General features: G+C 38.5%; 1 protein-coding gene and 1 long non-coding RNA gene across 2 annotated transcripts; one reads left to right on the top strand and one right to left on the bottom strand.

The window, feature by feature from the left end:
- Positions 1-809: 809 nt before the first annotated feature.
- On the bottom strand, positions 810-13927 carry LOC139135288 (uncharacterized). The gene is made up of 5 exons (XM_070702606.1): positions 13800-13927; positions 5205-5281; positions 4832-4976; positions 3643-3945; positions 810-1901 (listed from the first exon to the last, which is right to left on the bottom strand). Exons 2-5 carry the CDS (start codon positions 5242-5244, stop codon positions 1541-1543), a joined length of 849 nt encoding a protein of 282 aa, XP_070558707.1. The 5' UTR covers positions 5245-5281; positions 13800-13927; the 3' UTR covers positions 810-1540.
- LOC139135287 (uncharacterized) lies at positions 9895-10778 on the top strand. Its single transcript, XR_011552963.1, has 2 exons — positions 9895-10188; positions 10552-10778. It is a non-coding gene; the product is annotated as an uncharacterized lncRNA (long non-coding RNA).
- Positions 13928-17018: the final 3091 nt, after the last annotated feature.

Genomic DNA, 17018 nt, shown 5'->3' with positions numbered 1-17018 from the left:
AATCACTGTGGCAATGTAACTATGGTGGAAGCATTTACCAGAACAGAAATCAATGCTCCAGTAGTCACAGCACTTGTTGACAGCTAACACTGCATACAGGTCTTCATGTTTCTGGTTGTATAGCGGTATACAATTTGCTGGAAATCCTTCGCTTCCAACCTCTCGCATGCAAATGCCCTGCCCTAGGAAATTACATTAATTTCTCGCGGTATCTTTTTTTCCCCTTCGCTTTCAGCGAGCAGATGACCATGTCATAATGAGTTTCATTGAAGCAACAGAAAACGGTACTGTGCATGACTGGTAATGATAGAGCCACATACACACAGCAATCACATATATGTCAGAAACGTCACTTCATAACACTGGCTGTTAGTGTAACAGAAAAATTACAATACTCACACTTTACCACCAGGGTAACAACTTCTACACATTAGGTTGACTGACCATTGACAGAAGGCAGAAGGACGAGATTTGACGAGATTATTGTCTTTTGCACTTTGTTTAACGAAAGATCATCCGCTGATCATGACAGAATCACAATTCTGTGAGGGACATATCATCAACGAGTTTTCTTTGCCCAGAAAAGGGGGTGGGTGGGTCAGGTTTTACAACATGCCAAAGTTTCCCGGCCCACCCACTCCTGACTGAAGCCTTCCATTTTGCTCCTGACATCGTTACACTGAATATATACTGAGCACCTTTTGCAGCCCTCCGCACCATGTGCTCCGTAAAATAGCAGTGACAGAGAAGGTCAATCAACCAGCAGAAATATTCCAAACGAAGTTTTAGTCATGCTTTTAAACGGAAAAGACGGTGAAGACAGGACATTTTTATTCAACTCCAAACGCATTACATTACAAAACTGCACTGATGAGCAATATCTTAAATTGTTTCTCCTATTTTAATTGTACTGTAGCAAATTTTAAAATTCAACGTGAAGTGCGTGCATCACCGAGTTCTGTACTATTGCAGCATACTAGTGAGTACTGTAGCCGATTTATCATTTTTGCGACCTGCAACTTTTTTTGCATATCCTCATATTAACGTATCTCTCATTCGAATCCAGTACAATTGTTACGAAGCCATCAAAATTCATCCTAGCGAAATGTTTGCATACGCCAGGTTAGGAATAGTTTTTCTTCTAAAATCTTTTGCGTATCCCTAAATTATCGTTATAATTACAGTAAAAAAAGGGTGTAAACATTGATAAAAATGTTACCAAAATCAATCGTTTGAGGTCACAGCAGAAAGCCAAATACATGACAGTTGAGAACATCGAGTAGCTACTGTCAGCAGGAGTGCAAATAATGCCTGGATTATATAAAAAAGTAAAGTTCGCTGTTATTTCTCAGTGTTTATTCCACTATCACTCATTATTAAGGCGGTGAAAATCTGTGAGACTAATCATCAGAATTATTCGTTCTTGAAAATTCAATTGTTGCATTATATGAAAAGTACTTGAGACGAGAAAAGGGTGAATATATCAAGTAAAATGAAGTGCAATTAAAGTTTACATTAAAATCTGGATTAGGGAATACTTTTAAACCGCCGACAACATGAGGGCGCTAAAACTTAGTAGGGCGTAGGATATTTCCAATGCTACAGCAGCCGACTCGTCTTTGACATCAGACCCATCGTCGGTACCGTCGGCTGTCTGTTCATCGCCTTTGCTTGTAGCGCTGTCTTCGTTCCGAGTCGTATCGTTGCCGCTTCTTTCCGTCGTGACGGCCGGTCCACCTTCAGCATTGCCTCCGGTGCTCGTTTCAGTCTCGTCCAAGCCTCCACAGAAGAAATTCATCTTCCTCCGTATGAAAATGTCGTCATCCAGGTAACTCTCTTCCAAATTACTGCAAAATTCTTGAGCCTTTTCAGTTTGGCAGTCGACAACTTCATCGAATTCGCTGCAAGGAACACAAGAATCACCATAGCAATAGCACATGTAACAACATTTTACACCGCAGACGCAATTCTCATTATCTTTGTGCAATATATCCGTATATATTAAAATTGAATTGAGTCAGTATTGTATTTTGCAAATTCTCAAAACACATTCGAAGAAATAACTTCGGTAGTGTATGACACATCAATCAGACTCCATCTTCAACTAGCAAAAGTTCAAAGACCGTATAATTCCAAGTCACACCCCCAAAGGTGAAGTGTTTTCGACAAGGTGAATTATTCAGTGTTTACTGTCCTATGATGTGGAACCAATGGCACTGACTGCTCGGCGAAAATGTACACTGCCTGCATGCCTTACTCGCACATTACTCTGAACTCAAAGCTGCTGATCATCGTGCACTTGGCGACTTAGTCTCTTCAGTTAATGATAGCTACCGATATTAATCCACATAAAGACATTGGCTGTCTCAATTGCCGACAAAAGTTGACGTAAGCGCGAGCAACGTAAATTCTGAAAGATCTTGTGTTCCCTCTCCGCGGTGTCATTACAGTTGGAATATGCCATTTATCATGTGATACACAGATGTTTAGGATGTTGGCGGTTCTGAAGCATTCTTGACGGCGTTAAGAAACCTCGCAACCACATGTAATGGTAAGGAGCCCCGACTTTGAAGCCCGGTGGTGTCACTGTCGGGGGAAATGGGTATCGATGCGTGTTCCTAAAATCAAGGGGAAGGGAGTGTTTTTTATTCCCTATCACGGGTCCGTGAAATCGAGGAAAAGGGATACTTTTCCAAAATCCTGGCCTAAGAAAGGTTTGAAATATCCCAGGAAATACCTATATCAGACACTCAAACTTCACCAATCATTGTGCGTTTCCCATGCTTTGATCGGGTTTAAAACTGTGATTCGAAATCTAATGAATTTTATGAGTTTGACACTCCTGTTCCAAAGTTAACAGTTTCTTTCAGATTCTGATATGTTAATGTATGTGAAAACAATATCATAATTCAGCATTGACCTGACTCTAATATTACGTCTCCCTCTCCTGGATTTTGTAAGTAAGGGGTTATTTTTTGTCGTATTTTCTCGTATATTTCTAAAAAGAAGGGGATCTTTTTTGTTGAAAAATCCCAGATTAGGGGTATCTTGAAATTTTGTTGAAAGAGCATGGATGCCAGTGCTCTCTGAGAGTGTCACCACCGGGTTTTGAAGCGGAGCCGTAGATTGTGCGCAATGCTTCATTCCGATACTTGTCTCTATCTTTCTTTTACCCGTCATTCATGAAACGAAACTTTTGGGTAGGTATAGTCCACACAGGAAGCGTACGGTGACACTAACTGAAAATACTCGTTTTGAATTCCATCGATTGTCTTGCCTGAAGGTCATATCAAATATCGGAGAACGGATGAACCAATGCTAGTGGAGCTGAACAAGAATATCCAACTGAAAGATCACATATAATTATGGGTTTTGATTGACAGGCAGATTAAATGTGACATATTTGGCTCACTGTAAAATGTGTTTTGTTATTATGACACTGGCTTGTATCCCTCTTGCGATTATTGACGAAAGTTTCGGCCGTCAGTGTCTGTTTGTCGGCCTAACAGACACATCAATTGCTTGCTTCTAAAAAGGTTTGATCAACTTTATTTCTTAGTGAGCGATTTACCCACCATTCGCTGATTGATCGACATGGCGCATGAAGTATAGGAAGATGGCACACTGAGATATTGCACTCACCCGCAAAGCTGTGGATTGAACGGGTTCTCGCGGAAGTGTTCATCGAACGTGGTGGAACAGGTTTGGCTTGAAGGAAGCAGTTCCGCACTGCACTGCTGTTCTTCACCGTATTGGAGCGTTGGTGCTATTTCTGGTGTGCTGGAGAAGTCCTCATCGCAGAATATCAGTTTCATCTGAGGAAGGGTGGCACTGAAAGGAACCATTGACTGCTGTAGCATCTGCTCGAGAATGTCGTCCGTGTTCGTCGCTAAACATTTCTCCGTTTCAGTGTTCAAACACTCGCTAACACTGTTCACTTTATCGCTGTGTGAGTCAGAGAGAGAGAGAGAGAGAGAGAGAGAGAGAGAGAGAGAGAGAGAGAGAGAGAGATCTTCTTCATTGGAGTGAAGTTATTAATGAAAACTAACACTTTTCTGGCATTTGACATGATATCTCGATTCCCTGCTTTCACTTTGTTTCTTTAAAGGGCCAGTAGCTGTAAACTAGTTTTGATGATTTTCCCCATTTTTGTTTTGTTTTGAAGCACAATTTCTTGTTCTACTCTCCAAAGCATGTAAAAAGCTTAGAGCATGTTGAGATACACAGAATATCTGTTGTCAACTTTGAAGCCTGTACATGTGTAAAATGCATCGTTATTGTTGACAAGTGAGTAATAGTCTGGACTCGAATTCGAAAGTAGACAATAACTGTGCATTTTAAACACTTTGTTGACAGGCTAAATAGTATGTGTTTCAAAATGCTTATGGGAGTAGAACAAGAACTCGCAATTGACACACAAAGCAAAAACAGTAAGGCAGTCATCAACGGTTACAGCCACTGGTCGTTTAAGGAAGGACGCGCCTCAGGGACAGACATTCGGACTCTCAAACTTTTACAATTCTTTTCTAATATACCTCTTGTGGGGGTTCATTTTAAAGCTCTTGGTGTAAGAAGAGTTTTCACTGTCTTAGTTTTTCGAAAATCGAAAATTTATTTATTTTTTTCTCTGCAAAGTTAATACAGGGGTGACGGCCATTTTGAATTTTAAATATCGGTAAATCTCGGGTTATTTGTTTCTCCAGTACCAAAATTTGCACCGTAACCCCTCACTTTTATTCTTGATTTTGAAAGAGAATGTTTGAACAATTCCTTAAAAAAAGTTTGAGCAAAAGTTTAAATCTTTCACTTTCGAGGCGCATACTATAATCACCTGCAGTCTGTCTTGTCTTGACGTATTGAGGTCAACATTTGCGTGTAACATAGTCCGACAGAAGACGCTATCCAGCGACGAAGTTTACTGAACTCGGTTACAGATTGAGGGCATTCTGAAGCATTGCAGTAAGTCAACACCAGCGCTGGAAAATAGAAACAGATTAATGTCCTACTATTCTCAAAACATCGTATACTCGACGACCATTCAAGGGAGCTACAGGACGTACATCACATGGCGTGGACATACACATTAAAGTAAACCTCCTTTCTATTGAAGCAATGCGTGGTAGCATTATAACGGTACCTTTAAGAAGTCATAGTACGCGCCACTCACATTAAAAGTAAAAGTAGCATTATATTCCAATAAATACCTGCTAAAACGGCGAAAGTGAGGAAACCTTTGAAATCCATGGTGCTGTTTTTCCCAGGGTTTGTGTAGTACTGGATTCTGCAAAAGAGTTATTTGAAAATTGTGAGCGTAGAGATACAGTTTCATCATGTAAATATATGTACCCACTGACCTTGTATTAGTCAATGAACCACATCAAGTGAGTGAAACATTCATGTCATAGATTAGGCAAATATTCAAAATAGCGCTATTTTTCAATCCGTAAACGATAAAATTAATTTCCATCACATTCCAATGGATGACATTTAATCTTTATTTGTTCCAGACTTTTCCTTCCATCGATTCTTGCCGAAATACAGAACTTTCCGCAACGAACTTTCTTATAGATTGAGAATGAAATTATTGCGAGTAATTCACGAGAATTTCATTAATAATGTACCAATAAAACATCTTGCAGAGCAGTTTACAAGGGTAGACGATTTTAAGTAAAAAGACATATATTTTGTCTATCTCAGCTGTTGTTTTAATCATGAATTGCAGTATCATTGGAGATATGTCTGTCTGTTGAAAATGTTGTTTCAGCGAATTGCAGTGAATCGCTGGACTGTTTGTTAAAGGACTAGTAGCTGTAAACTTTGATAATTTTCATTACTTTTTTTAGAAAGAAACATTTTCTCCTTTTCCCTGAAGTTTTTTGAAATATACATTTGAAATGTGCTTGTCGACTCGTTGCAAACTGTGTAAATTATGTTCAAATTGTAAATATTGTGTTATTGTTAATGTTATTGCAGACAAATCAATTCATGTCAGGAGCAAAATTCCATTGTCAATAATAACATCGAAACAACTTTTACAAATACTATGTTGACAAGTAACACTCAAGGGATTCCGTCATAATCTTGGGATTGAGACCAAAACAAATTCTCTGCAAAATAACGTATTAATGTATATCTAGGTAAATGGAGCTCTAACACAGTATTTCAAAAATCCTTAGCAAAGCTACTCATAAACTTAAGTTGCTCTGACATTTGTGCGATGACGTTTCTAATGTGCAATATCTCTTTTGATCTGACATGAGTACTTTGGCCTTCGTTCGCTGGCCGGCCTGACAGCGGGAGTCATGCCGTAGTTTCTCACCAGCCTGACAGCGGGTGCCATTCCGCGGTTTCAAATTTACGAAATAAGGCCGTGGAATGAGAAAGGGAGATACTCACTATTAACAAGTGCTCTATAAAAACAAAATTGTCTAAACACAAAGCTAAAATAACAAATGAAAATGTTCCGCTGGCGTGCCGGGTTGGTCGCATTCGGGACGCAATAAGAGATATGCACAATTACAACTTAGGGCGAGGACTACACTTTTCAGAATATCAATATGAATTAGAACATGAAGTTTTGCGTTTTTCAATTTATTTGAAAAATTTGTTTTTTTCGCATTGTTCATGGTATGCATATTCTTACCGAAATTTTACACACGTCGGCTGAATATTTTTTTGCGAAATTTGCAAGACTGCGAGCAACTTTAGAAACTTTTGCTTGGCACATTTCTTGTTTTTAATTCTTGGTCACCGTGACCCCTTCCCAATGCCTGATGGTCGATCCCGAAGAAGCATTTTTTTCGAAAGTAAGGTCGTTTTTTAACTAGTTTCGCATTAATGTGTTGCCATGTCAATTTTACTGCAGTTACAAACCCATGTTATCATGGTAATTTGCATATTGGACAATTTTTATTTCTGACCTCCAACATTTGCATTTACCGTAAAATGTCGGCCACCCTGTCCCGTATACGGAGCTCAAACTAACAAGAAACTCGACGTCAGATATTTTCCGTAAGGTCAGGCTTTCTAAAATTGTATGACCCACACTGTTTACAAAGCGATCAGACCTCCTTCTCTTCTGCAATGGAGAAGTGACGATGCGACCTTCTATGTCTCAAATTTCTATACGATGCTCTGCTGGTGGGAACATTTCACTTTTGCCAACTCCAGAACTCTTCTGAAAATGGCTCATAAGGTTAAACCAGTTAAACACAGTTTCTCCGTCGTATCTTATCAATATTTTTTTCTGGTTGTGAAATAACGTTTCTACTTCAAAAATCATCCCCAATTGTGCTTGTTGCTCAGCCTATCGGATCTAGCCCTTCGTATAAGTCTCCCATGTCCATATTTTGTCTAAAATTTAATTCTAGTCCTTGCTAGAATTCATCAGTCAAAAGTAATGTTAACACCCGCTCATCATGTATTTCGAGGTTCGCTCATTTAGTTTTTGCTGAGTCATTTAACTTTAAAAGTTGATTAAAAATAGAAAAATAATGTAAAATAACGTTTCAACGGCATATTTGCCTGACTTATTGGTAGGTGTACCGGCGCTGCAATATATCTTTATTCCTTTCCACTAATAATCGAATTTTGAATGTGATGATTCAGCAAAACCTAAAAGAGCGAAACCCACAATACTAGAGCGAGTGTTTATTGCATGTTGCACGATTTTGTTTACGTTTTAGATGTACTGTAAGGAAAAAAAGATCGTGCATGTGTTTGATATAATAAAAAAATGAAAGCGTTGCCATAAGTTACAATAATCTCAATGATCTGATCTGTTTATATCCATAATATTCCGGGGGCGTTTTCGATGCGATGAGAGATGATGACATTCACAGACTCATTTCAGCTACCTTTGGGAAATCAGAATACAAACTGATGACGTCGGCAGCGTTTTGTCAGTATCTTACGGAGTGAGCACAATTAACGGCGGGGGGGGGGGGCGGAAGAGAAAATGGGGGGGCCACGAAAAAAAATGAGTGTTCTTGGGGTGGGCCATGAAAATTCCAGGAAGGTAAGGGGTGGGCCACCAAAATTTTTTACACCATGACAGACAGAGAATATTTTTCAGCATTTTTGTTCCTTGTTGAGGTTGGAGTTCCTTGTTAAACTTCTTGTAGCGTGATGAAATACCAAGTCTTGAACCTCACAATGCAGTTGTTCTGTGTAAAATCAGCAATATTATGATTAAATAGCACAACACAATACTGACAAGTATATTCCCTTACAAAACTGAACTGCCTATTAGCCAGTCCACATAACTGTGTGGAACAGGTGGCATGGCTATTTGAGGGAAAATAGGCAGTCCATAGCAGCCCAACCTGCCACATGCCAGTATTGGAAATACGACATGTTAAAATTTGAACATTCATCACAAGCTATGCATGTGAAATCAGGCTCAGCCATGTGAAGTAACCATTCATTAGCAGTCCTATTGAATTCATGACAGAAGGGAAGATTGTCAATGGATTGAATGGTAGCTTACACATGTGGCAGTAAAAATTTAGACATGCATTAATAAACTCCAAGGACTGACTTGTTTGTCAATTCTCATGTTTTCATATCCCTATTGTCTATTTAATTTAAAATAAATTAGGCAGCACTCATGTGTAGAGTTGTTTTTACTTGAGTTAAGTTTTTCAGGTGAAATTACTCATGTTTGCACAATAGAAATGTCACATGGGTCACATGCACTGGTTACCAGTTAAATTGTTCTCAGACTTAAATATTTAGTGGATACAGAAGCAACGGTTTGCCATTTTAAAGTGACAGTGTAAAGCTGTAAGTTTTGATTTTGTTAATATTTTTGTTATGTATTACTTTATTGGTTCACAAATTTAAGTTGAATTAGCTCGTTGATATTATCAATACAACCAACATACACTTTGTGTGCATGTATATTATAAAAGTCCACGTGTTATTGTGTTCAATTAAAGTTTAGTCCAGACCAAAATGTGTTTACCAACAATAACAATGCTGACTTTACATAATACAGGTTGTGAACACTGGACATTTGAACGTGTTTTAGAAAATAGAATAACATTTGCAATACTGGCTAACATGATTTTGAAAAGAGAGAAAAACCTGTAGTCGATGTACGAAGAACAAAATTTCTGCCAAAATTATGAAGTTACAGACTATCCCTTAAATATAGTTAGAATTAATTTAATTCATCTCCATTCAAAAAAAAAGAGACCAGGATTTTCAGCATAAACCAATGAATATGACAAGAGGGAAGTAATGCAGATGGCTGCGAACGTCTGTGAGTAGTAAATTAAATCAGATAAATCAGCACAGATCAAATTTTAAACATCGTTTATTTTTATTTTCAAAATGTGAAATAATTAACACATGTTCACCGCTAAATATTCAATATGATCGGAACCTGCATTCTATTGAAAGGTACTCACATGGTTGGATCTGTCAATAAATTTTGTCAGATCATCACACAACGACGAACACACTTGCGACGGTTCTGCATCTGCCATTGTAAAACTTTCGCGATCACAACTTACATAAAAACTTAATGGAAACGCAGTACAGGTACTGTTCATCCCCAAACCGTTCAAAAATCGAGCCGGATCGACTAACGGTTCTGACGATGTATGATGTCGTGACTTTGGAAAGAGTTGCGTTTCCGAGAGTGGACGGCACGCAACAGGGTATGAACGTAAGGGTCCCGTAAATGAGTATACTGGAATTTACAAGGCTGATCAGTATTGCAACGGGGTTCACTTAGTGTGCTGGCTTAGTGTGCTGGACTTCCGTATTTTAACTGATCTCTTCATATAAAGTCATTTTTTGCTTATTAGAAAAATCTAAAAGAACAGTTTACGCGTACTTGAAATGTCAAAATTTTGCGACGGTCACGACCCTTGACCTTTCGAATTTGACCAATGCTTTGTGTTCCCACGCGATCGTTATCGGACACATTATGCGTTGCATCTCTCAAATGAGATAACGCATAGTTTTTTCAAGTATTAACGGCTGTTCAAATCTCCAGCTGAATCTTACGAATTATGGCTGATTTCTCAGTCATTTCTTCCCCCAGTGACGACACATTTTTAGTCAAAACAGCAAGTGAGTTAGGTCTATGTATGTTTCGGTGGACATTTCCCCGCGACATTGTTGGATGCAGTGACCGAGATAGCAAGTCGCCGTGGACGATAATTTTCCATTGATCCGGTAAGTATTTGAAATGCATATTTATAAAGGGCAATTACGAAATTAGTATGCCTTATAGAGAGGCTTTTCTCTGCACATCGATGTTTCCCTGGGAAGCTTGGCTTTGTATATGGCCCGACATTTTTAACCTAAGCTTGAGGGCCAGTGGCAACAACTAGTCAAGTCAATACAACTTACACAAGCCCAATACATTTCTAGATATGTTACACTTTTAATGTGTTAATTTTGCACTCGCAAAGATGCATGTAAAAAATTCCTCTATGTGTATGTAACAAATCACACACATGTTCTGAAACTGTATTGTAAATTTGTTGTCTTAATAAATGTTGCTAAGTTCATTCTCTTCTTTCTGTTTCATTTCAGTGTGCATATCAGCCAAGGCCCAAGAAAAATTCGGCAAGAATAATCATGACCTACCTAAAGAAGTCTTCAATATCAAATTTCAAAACAAAATAGGACATGAAAGACGAGACTTGGCCAGAGCTAAATGAACTCTTTTAAAAACTAATCTTTGACTAAATCACTTTTCACTGTGTCTATGAAATTTGTTGAAGCCAAAAATTTATTAAATTGGTCATCAGACTTACAGATATAGGCCTATTTTGTGCTTTTTATTTTGAACGTTTGGAAAGGTGAGTCTGCTTGTGTTTGCTGTGATCAGGTGAGTCTGAGTTGCTTTTAACTCTGTTTGGCCTGTCTTAGTTTTAGGCCAAATATGGTTAAATTACATCTCTAACCAATTGTATCATATAATACATGTACACTAAAAGAGCCTGTGTAAAAAGTACTTGATTTCACTGGAATTTGATTTCACTTATTTGATATTTGCTTACACCTTGCAAACATGCAAATGTAACAATGTTTACCAAATTCGTAACAGCAACATCAATAAAAGTAAAATCTGGTGTCAAATCAGTACTTTTCATGGTGCTCTTTTTCTGCCAGGATGACCCTGTCATTCATATGTGCATTCAAAATAACCGTTCGTTCACATACATGTGAACAGTTCAAAATAACCATTCGTTATTCAAAATAACCATTCGTTCACATTTATGTGAATGGCTAGCTGAAATGAATGTGTACTGCCTAACTGCCTATTCCCTATGCACATACAGTTAGCCATGCCAACTAGCCATGTGAATGCTAATTTCACATGGTACTGACAGGCATTCCTGTTCTATAAGCTAGCTGTAGGTGTTACAAGTAGTAAAGCTTGAACATATGTTATTTGTTTATTATTTATATATTTATTTGTTTATTATTTATTTCAAGAATGCAAGAATGTTGTTTTCACTAAAGCATATATTAAAAGTTATAAGGATTATATATATGTGTACAACTTTGTACCCATGTAATCTTTCTTTTTTTTCGGGGGGGGGCCACAAAAATTTTGTTGCCGGTGATGGGGGGGCCACTAAAATTTTTGCTGGTGTTAGGGGGGGGGCCTGTAAAAAATTTTTGCACCACATATTTTCTCTTCCAGCCCCCCCCCCCGCCGTTAATTGTGCTCGTTCCCTTACGTAGAGTGTGTAAAAAATGAACTCAACGCTACTTTTTTCAAGTGAGACGACACTCCCAAAGACAGCTGTCGTGTTGTGTTATTCCACCCGGAGGGTTTTCCCAATCTTGGTCAACCGTTTATAATGAAAAGGTGAAATTTCATTTTATGGGATGAGGATAGTTCATTGTACAAAGGATTCATTTTTCAATTGTAACTCATGTTGACCAGTGATCTCGATGTTTTGCGATTCATCCGAAAACATGAAAATTTACAAATATGCGAATGAAAGCTTTCTCGTTGTGAGGTTTGCCTCCTGTGAGCCCGCCTTCCCTTCGTTGTCGAAAGTATACGCTGATATTTAGACAAGGATTAACTTTCTTCAAGTGAAATAGGTTTCATCTCTGCGCTAATACCGGGTCATGGTCATCTTTCTGCATAACCTACAAGAGCTATAATCTCCACAGTGCATCTTTCAATTCTTTTCATGTCATTTTGATCCACCAGGGCAGGAATGACGGAAACGATTTGGTAGACGGAATTCTATTAAATAGGGTGCGGCTTTGCAAATCTTCAATTCGCTACCTATGTGTACTTCAGTGATGTGTTCTTCAAATGTAACATCGTAGGAGACTAGTTGCATGATGATTTGAAGAATAGACAAAAAATTGGTGAACTCAATCGATCTCGCGAACTCGTGATAGTCTCTCCGGAATGGCTGTTATTCCCTCGCCTGTCACATCGAAGCATGTTTTGGGGCCCTCTTTCGATGTGAAGCCTTCTTGTGGACGTGGGCCTCCCTTTTTCAAAAGTAGGCCTATATGTGCCTTTCCTCTATATAGGTCAGATTATTTCTGAGTCAGTCAGTCAGTACGCCTGGCATCGACGATTGGACTATATTTTTAGCGCATTCTATACAAGCATCTCATCCCTCACGTTGAAAATTCCTGAAGATAAACACGAAATGCGTATGTTCACACGATTTATTCTCAGTTGTCGCACATGGCAATGATTGCCCGACCTCGCCTTGGGTACTCTTACAACATCAATCAAACCATGGGTACATTTCTTTTTGTGGACCAATTTAACGCATGGATGTCGGAGGCTGTAATTATTGCTAGAGAACACCTATCGGCAGATGCACAGAAACGTAAGCTGGAAACACATTACTCATGACTGTAGTATTTAAATTGAAAGAACCAGCGATTTATACACCGTGCTCAGTGACACCATGTTAAATCATAGTCATACTCTGAAACGTGTGAAATTTGAAGGATTCAAAACAAAAACGGGGTCTCTACTCGGAGTCCCCTGAAATACGGATCAATGGAAACACTTCTTTTTATAGTTATGCTGTAAATGCATACATACACCATCCTTTGGTTATTACATATAACTGTAACCACTGTAAAACACATGGGTGTGAATATCTGGATAAACGATACCATTTGAACGAGACACTGAGAAAATTAGGTCACGCGTGACATGTTGTTTGAACAGCTTACATTTGCTCTTACTTATTCTGAACGACGAATGCATCTGATTCATCTTGGCAGCTATGGTGATGAGTTACTGAAAGGGTCATGGCTCGTTGGACTTGGAAGTCCGCTCTCTCAAAAGAATATGAGACGGCTTTACATGTCGACATCGTTGTATCAATACATTCAAAATGAAATTCATCATTATACATCCAGTCCTTAATTTAGCTAAATTAAATGTAAATGAACGGCGACATGTCCCTGCGAAGGGGCAACCATACACTGTGTGAACTTTGCCCACGTTGAACACACTTTCATTAAAAACAGAACATGACTGTGCTCTTAACTTTCCGCGGTATCCTAAACCGCGCGCTCTTCAGTTATCGCAGCCCGGCTTTATAATTTGCGGCAATAAATTCGATAAACGATGAAATTCTCTCGACAGCTTGTACTGGAACATGTATACGATTATGCATGCAAACCATATCTTACTCTGGAGTAATTAGGACGAGCAGAACTCTAAGATGTAATTGAATTTTTCCTTTAAAAATTTACCTCCTTAAATCTGTCTTGCGTTGTTCTTACTTTGTTTCATCGGAAAAAATAGTTCGAATGATATCTTTTCCTTGACTTACCCTTTTCACAGATGTCATGTAAGGCCGATTGAGTTGACGGAACAACGTCGTTACAACCTCAGACAACTAATGAGCTCCAACAACCGGGGCTTTCAGGGTTTTATTGCGATTCATTCTCACTCGGTTAGCAATGAGCGCATGCGCATCGAGCGACTTGTATGGAAGCTATCACTCAATCGATGCGTCATTCATAAAGGCTGGAAAAGAAGAGGTGATTCAGCGGATTGTGTTATTCATTAATAATTTGAACAAACTATAGGCAGGCGCAGATGAATGGCTTTTTTGGGGCTTTGATGGTTTTGTGGGTTCACGCATTTTGCACGACATCGAAACGTTTTGTAAAACATTAAATATGATTAAGGTTCGTGCAAGGCAGTCAGATGTTCGCAAAACGTATCGTAAACCGACCGTGCGCCTGTACACATCACGATGCGCACGCTTATGCGCATTGAAAAAGAAAGACGCAATGTATGGGCGTTTGTGCCTATAATGTACTATATATCGTAGCCCAAATAAGGGACTGTGTGCTTGAGAGACCGTTTACCAAACGTCCGGGTGGTGGGGTGGGGTGGCATCGGTCTCCTGCCTCGAGGGTATATTGTTTATTAGGCTACAATGTTTTATTATGTAGTTCTCTAACAAAAGTCTGATGAAAAAATAGAACAATTTACATCATCGGACGGCGCATTGATATATTAAAATCATCTTTATGCCATTTATCGATTTTTATACATAATTTTGTCAAACAGAATTTTCTATGTAAAACGTCATTTGATCATTTTTAAATCCCTAAGTCGTGAAGCTGAAAATAGTTCCGGTCCACTTTTAGTCAAATTATGACTATGCGGCCCGCTAATGTCATCAACAAGCTATTCGATATACGAGGCATGAAATAAATGTTTATTTCTAAGGCTAAGACCGATCATCCCATCACATAATAGAATTTTATACATTTACTCAGAGATAGAATTGTCGGTGGGAAAAGGGCAAATAGCTAAAACTCGATGCATTTCGTTCATGGAATTGTCTCATTTATTAAAAGATCTTTGTATGATACAAAGATAATTAATATTCGTGAATGTGTACATATCTTGAGACCCTAAAACAAATTATACACTTTTATTTCTTGCGTTGGAAATTTACGATATTTTTGTGCTATCAATTATTTTCTCTCTGCATCTAATAAATTCGATAATTACATTCATCCTCCACGATTGAAAGAACTGGAGTTTTACAGTGAATCCATTACCTAAGGCGTAGGGGCGCTGTTATTGTACACAGCATGTAGAGTATGTTAATTCAGGCAAACGAAGTCGGGCAGAAAAAATTCCCCTGTCCAGAGGGAACGGTGCTATTATGTGTCATGAAGCTGACGACAATCTATAGCGAGTGTTGCTAGGAAGTTAAAAAAGCAATTCGTAGGTTCAAAAGATTCATGTTTAAGCCTATACAGAACGTAATTCTTGTGTATCTCCGTATGCAGGCTGCTTTCTATTCAAACAGGGATTCACGTACAAAAAAAGCACGAAGCACATTATAACAAAACATACTTTTGCCAGTATGGACCTTTGCCGCACACGACTGATTTAGACATTTTTACGTCAATGTTACGAAAGAACCGCCAGGGTCTTGTTAAGGGTAAAAAGGTTGAAAAAATGTACGTCATTAGTATTGTTACTTTGCCTGGGGTTACTATTTATAAAGCTGATTACAAAGCATGTGAAAATGCGAAGTCACGAAGCTGGGAATCACAATGAAAGCAAAAGTCCTAAATGATAAAAAAAGATCTTTTTTGACAACAAAGAGCCACTTGCTAGCAATGAACAACAAAACAAAACATTTTGATTATTAAGTCGATTGCTGGTTATACGAGCATTCTGAAGTTTCAAATCAGAAAACCATTTGAAGAGCAGGGAGACATTTGTTTCCGTTTACTAAAGAAACCTAAAAATCACTACTGTTTATACAAAGAATGTATGAGCCTGTGTGCCTATAATGTACATGTATTTACGCAATAATGTACCCCATCCCGAACCTTAATGGACGAAAGTTTGCATGAATGAGTCCGTTTTGGACGAGGAGGGGTACGTTATTGCTATCATTTTATAGTTTTGGCAATGCCAGGAAATTTGAAGATGTAGAAAACATTGTGGGCCATAATATTGGACAATCGGATACATAGTCAGTAACAATCTTGGGGATGACGTCACAAAATTCACTGGTTCTGACAAAGCTATAATATAATTTGTTATAATCCAAGCAAGGGACTAATTGCTCGGAGGTAGGTGACCTTTTACCTCGACGTCAGGGGAGGGGGTAGGATGGTCTCCTACCTCTAGGGTGCACAATCCCTTGTTTGGGCTAAAATGTTTTATTATATAGTCTCTTACAAAAATCTGTTGAAAAAACAGAACAATTTTCATTATCGGACGGCGCATTGATATCGATAAATCATTGTTATGCCGTTTATCGATTTGTATGCATAATTAAAAAACTTCCGAATCGCCAGATCCCCGGGCAGGCCATCTCAAGTTACATCTATTGTTCTTCGATGGGAGTAAAAATCGGTTCATATCATCAAAATTATTTTTTGACGACGATTAACAGATGTTCTCTTTAGATTTATAGACATACATCATACTCTCCGTTGTTCACGTGTTTATTCAACACAACTCTCGCAGGTTTACAAGATCATGTTTTTTTCGATCAAAGGGAAAGATTTGTTTTCGAACGGGATTACAGTCGAAACTGAACTCTGGCGCATACATTTGCTCAGACACAATTATGATAACAGGCACATAGCTAACATTGTGCATTAACATTACAACTTTACATAGGACACAAGCAAGGCGCTATGACAATTTATCATCGTGAACCTCTCTAGCCTCTCTTCGACAACACCTTGAAACGTCACCACAAGAGGCTGGACTTTTTGTAGCAGCGGGGCGTCAGTAAAGCTCAATATGATAGTTGAGTATGTGTATGTTTCACAGACCCTGGAACAGAAACAAGCATACTTATTCTTCCCTTCGCTACCAGGATTAGACGAAAAACGTAAGTCATCATCTGCCACTGAAATTAATTTGGCATATCGACATGCTGGGTCTGTGAATAAGGAATGTTAAAGTGATAAACATTTCAATAAAACTGACATAATTATAAATAAAATGTGTTCGACCTTTTGATGTAGTGAAATCTGCTATCCATATTCGCTATTTG

This window comes from Ptychodera flava, chromosome 6, assembly GCF_041260155.1.
Source record: "Ptychodera flava strain L36383 chromosome 6, AS_Pfla_20210202, whole genome shotgun sequence".
Taxonomy (NCBI): Eukaryota; Metazoa; Hemichordata; class Enteropneusta; family Ptychoderidae; genus Ptychodera; species Ptychodera flava.
The sequence above is the reverse complement of the archived record's forward strand: the minus strand, read 5'-3'. Positions and strand labels throughout refer to the sequence as shown.

What these genes read in the sequence shown, in the direction of transcription:
- LOC139135288 (XM_070702606.1), bottom strand. Translation starts at nt 5,244, where the DNA reads ATGGATTTCAAAGGTTTCCTCACTTTCGCCGTTTTAGCAG. An exon ending in CAAGACAAGACAGACTGCAG is followed by an intron (nt 3,946 to 4,831) that starts GTGATTATAGTA and finishes TGACTCACACAG; the next exon opens with CGATAAAGTGAACAGTGTTA. An exon ending in TTCAATCCACAGCTTTGCGG is followed by an intron (nt 1,902 to 3,642) that starts GTGAGTGCAATA and finishes TGTTCCTTGCAG; the next exon opens with CGAATTCGATGAAGTTGTCG.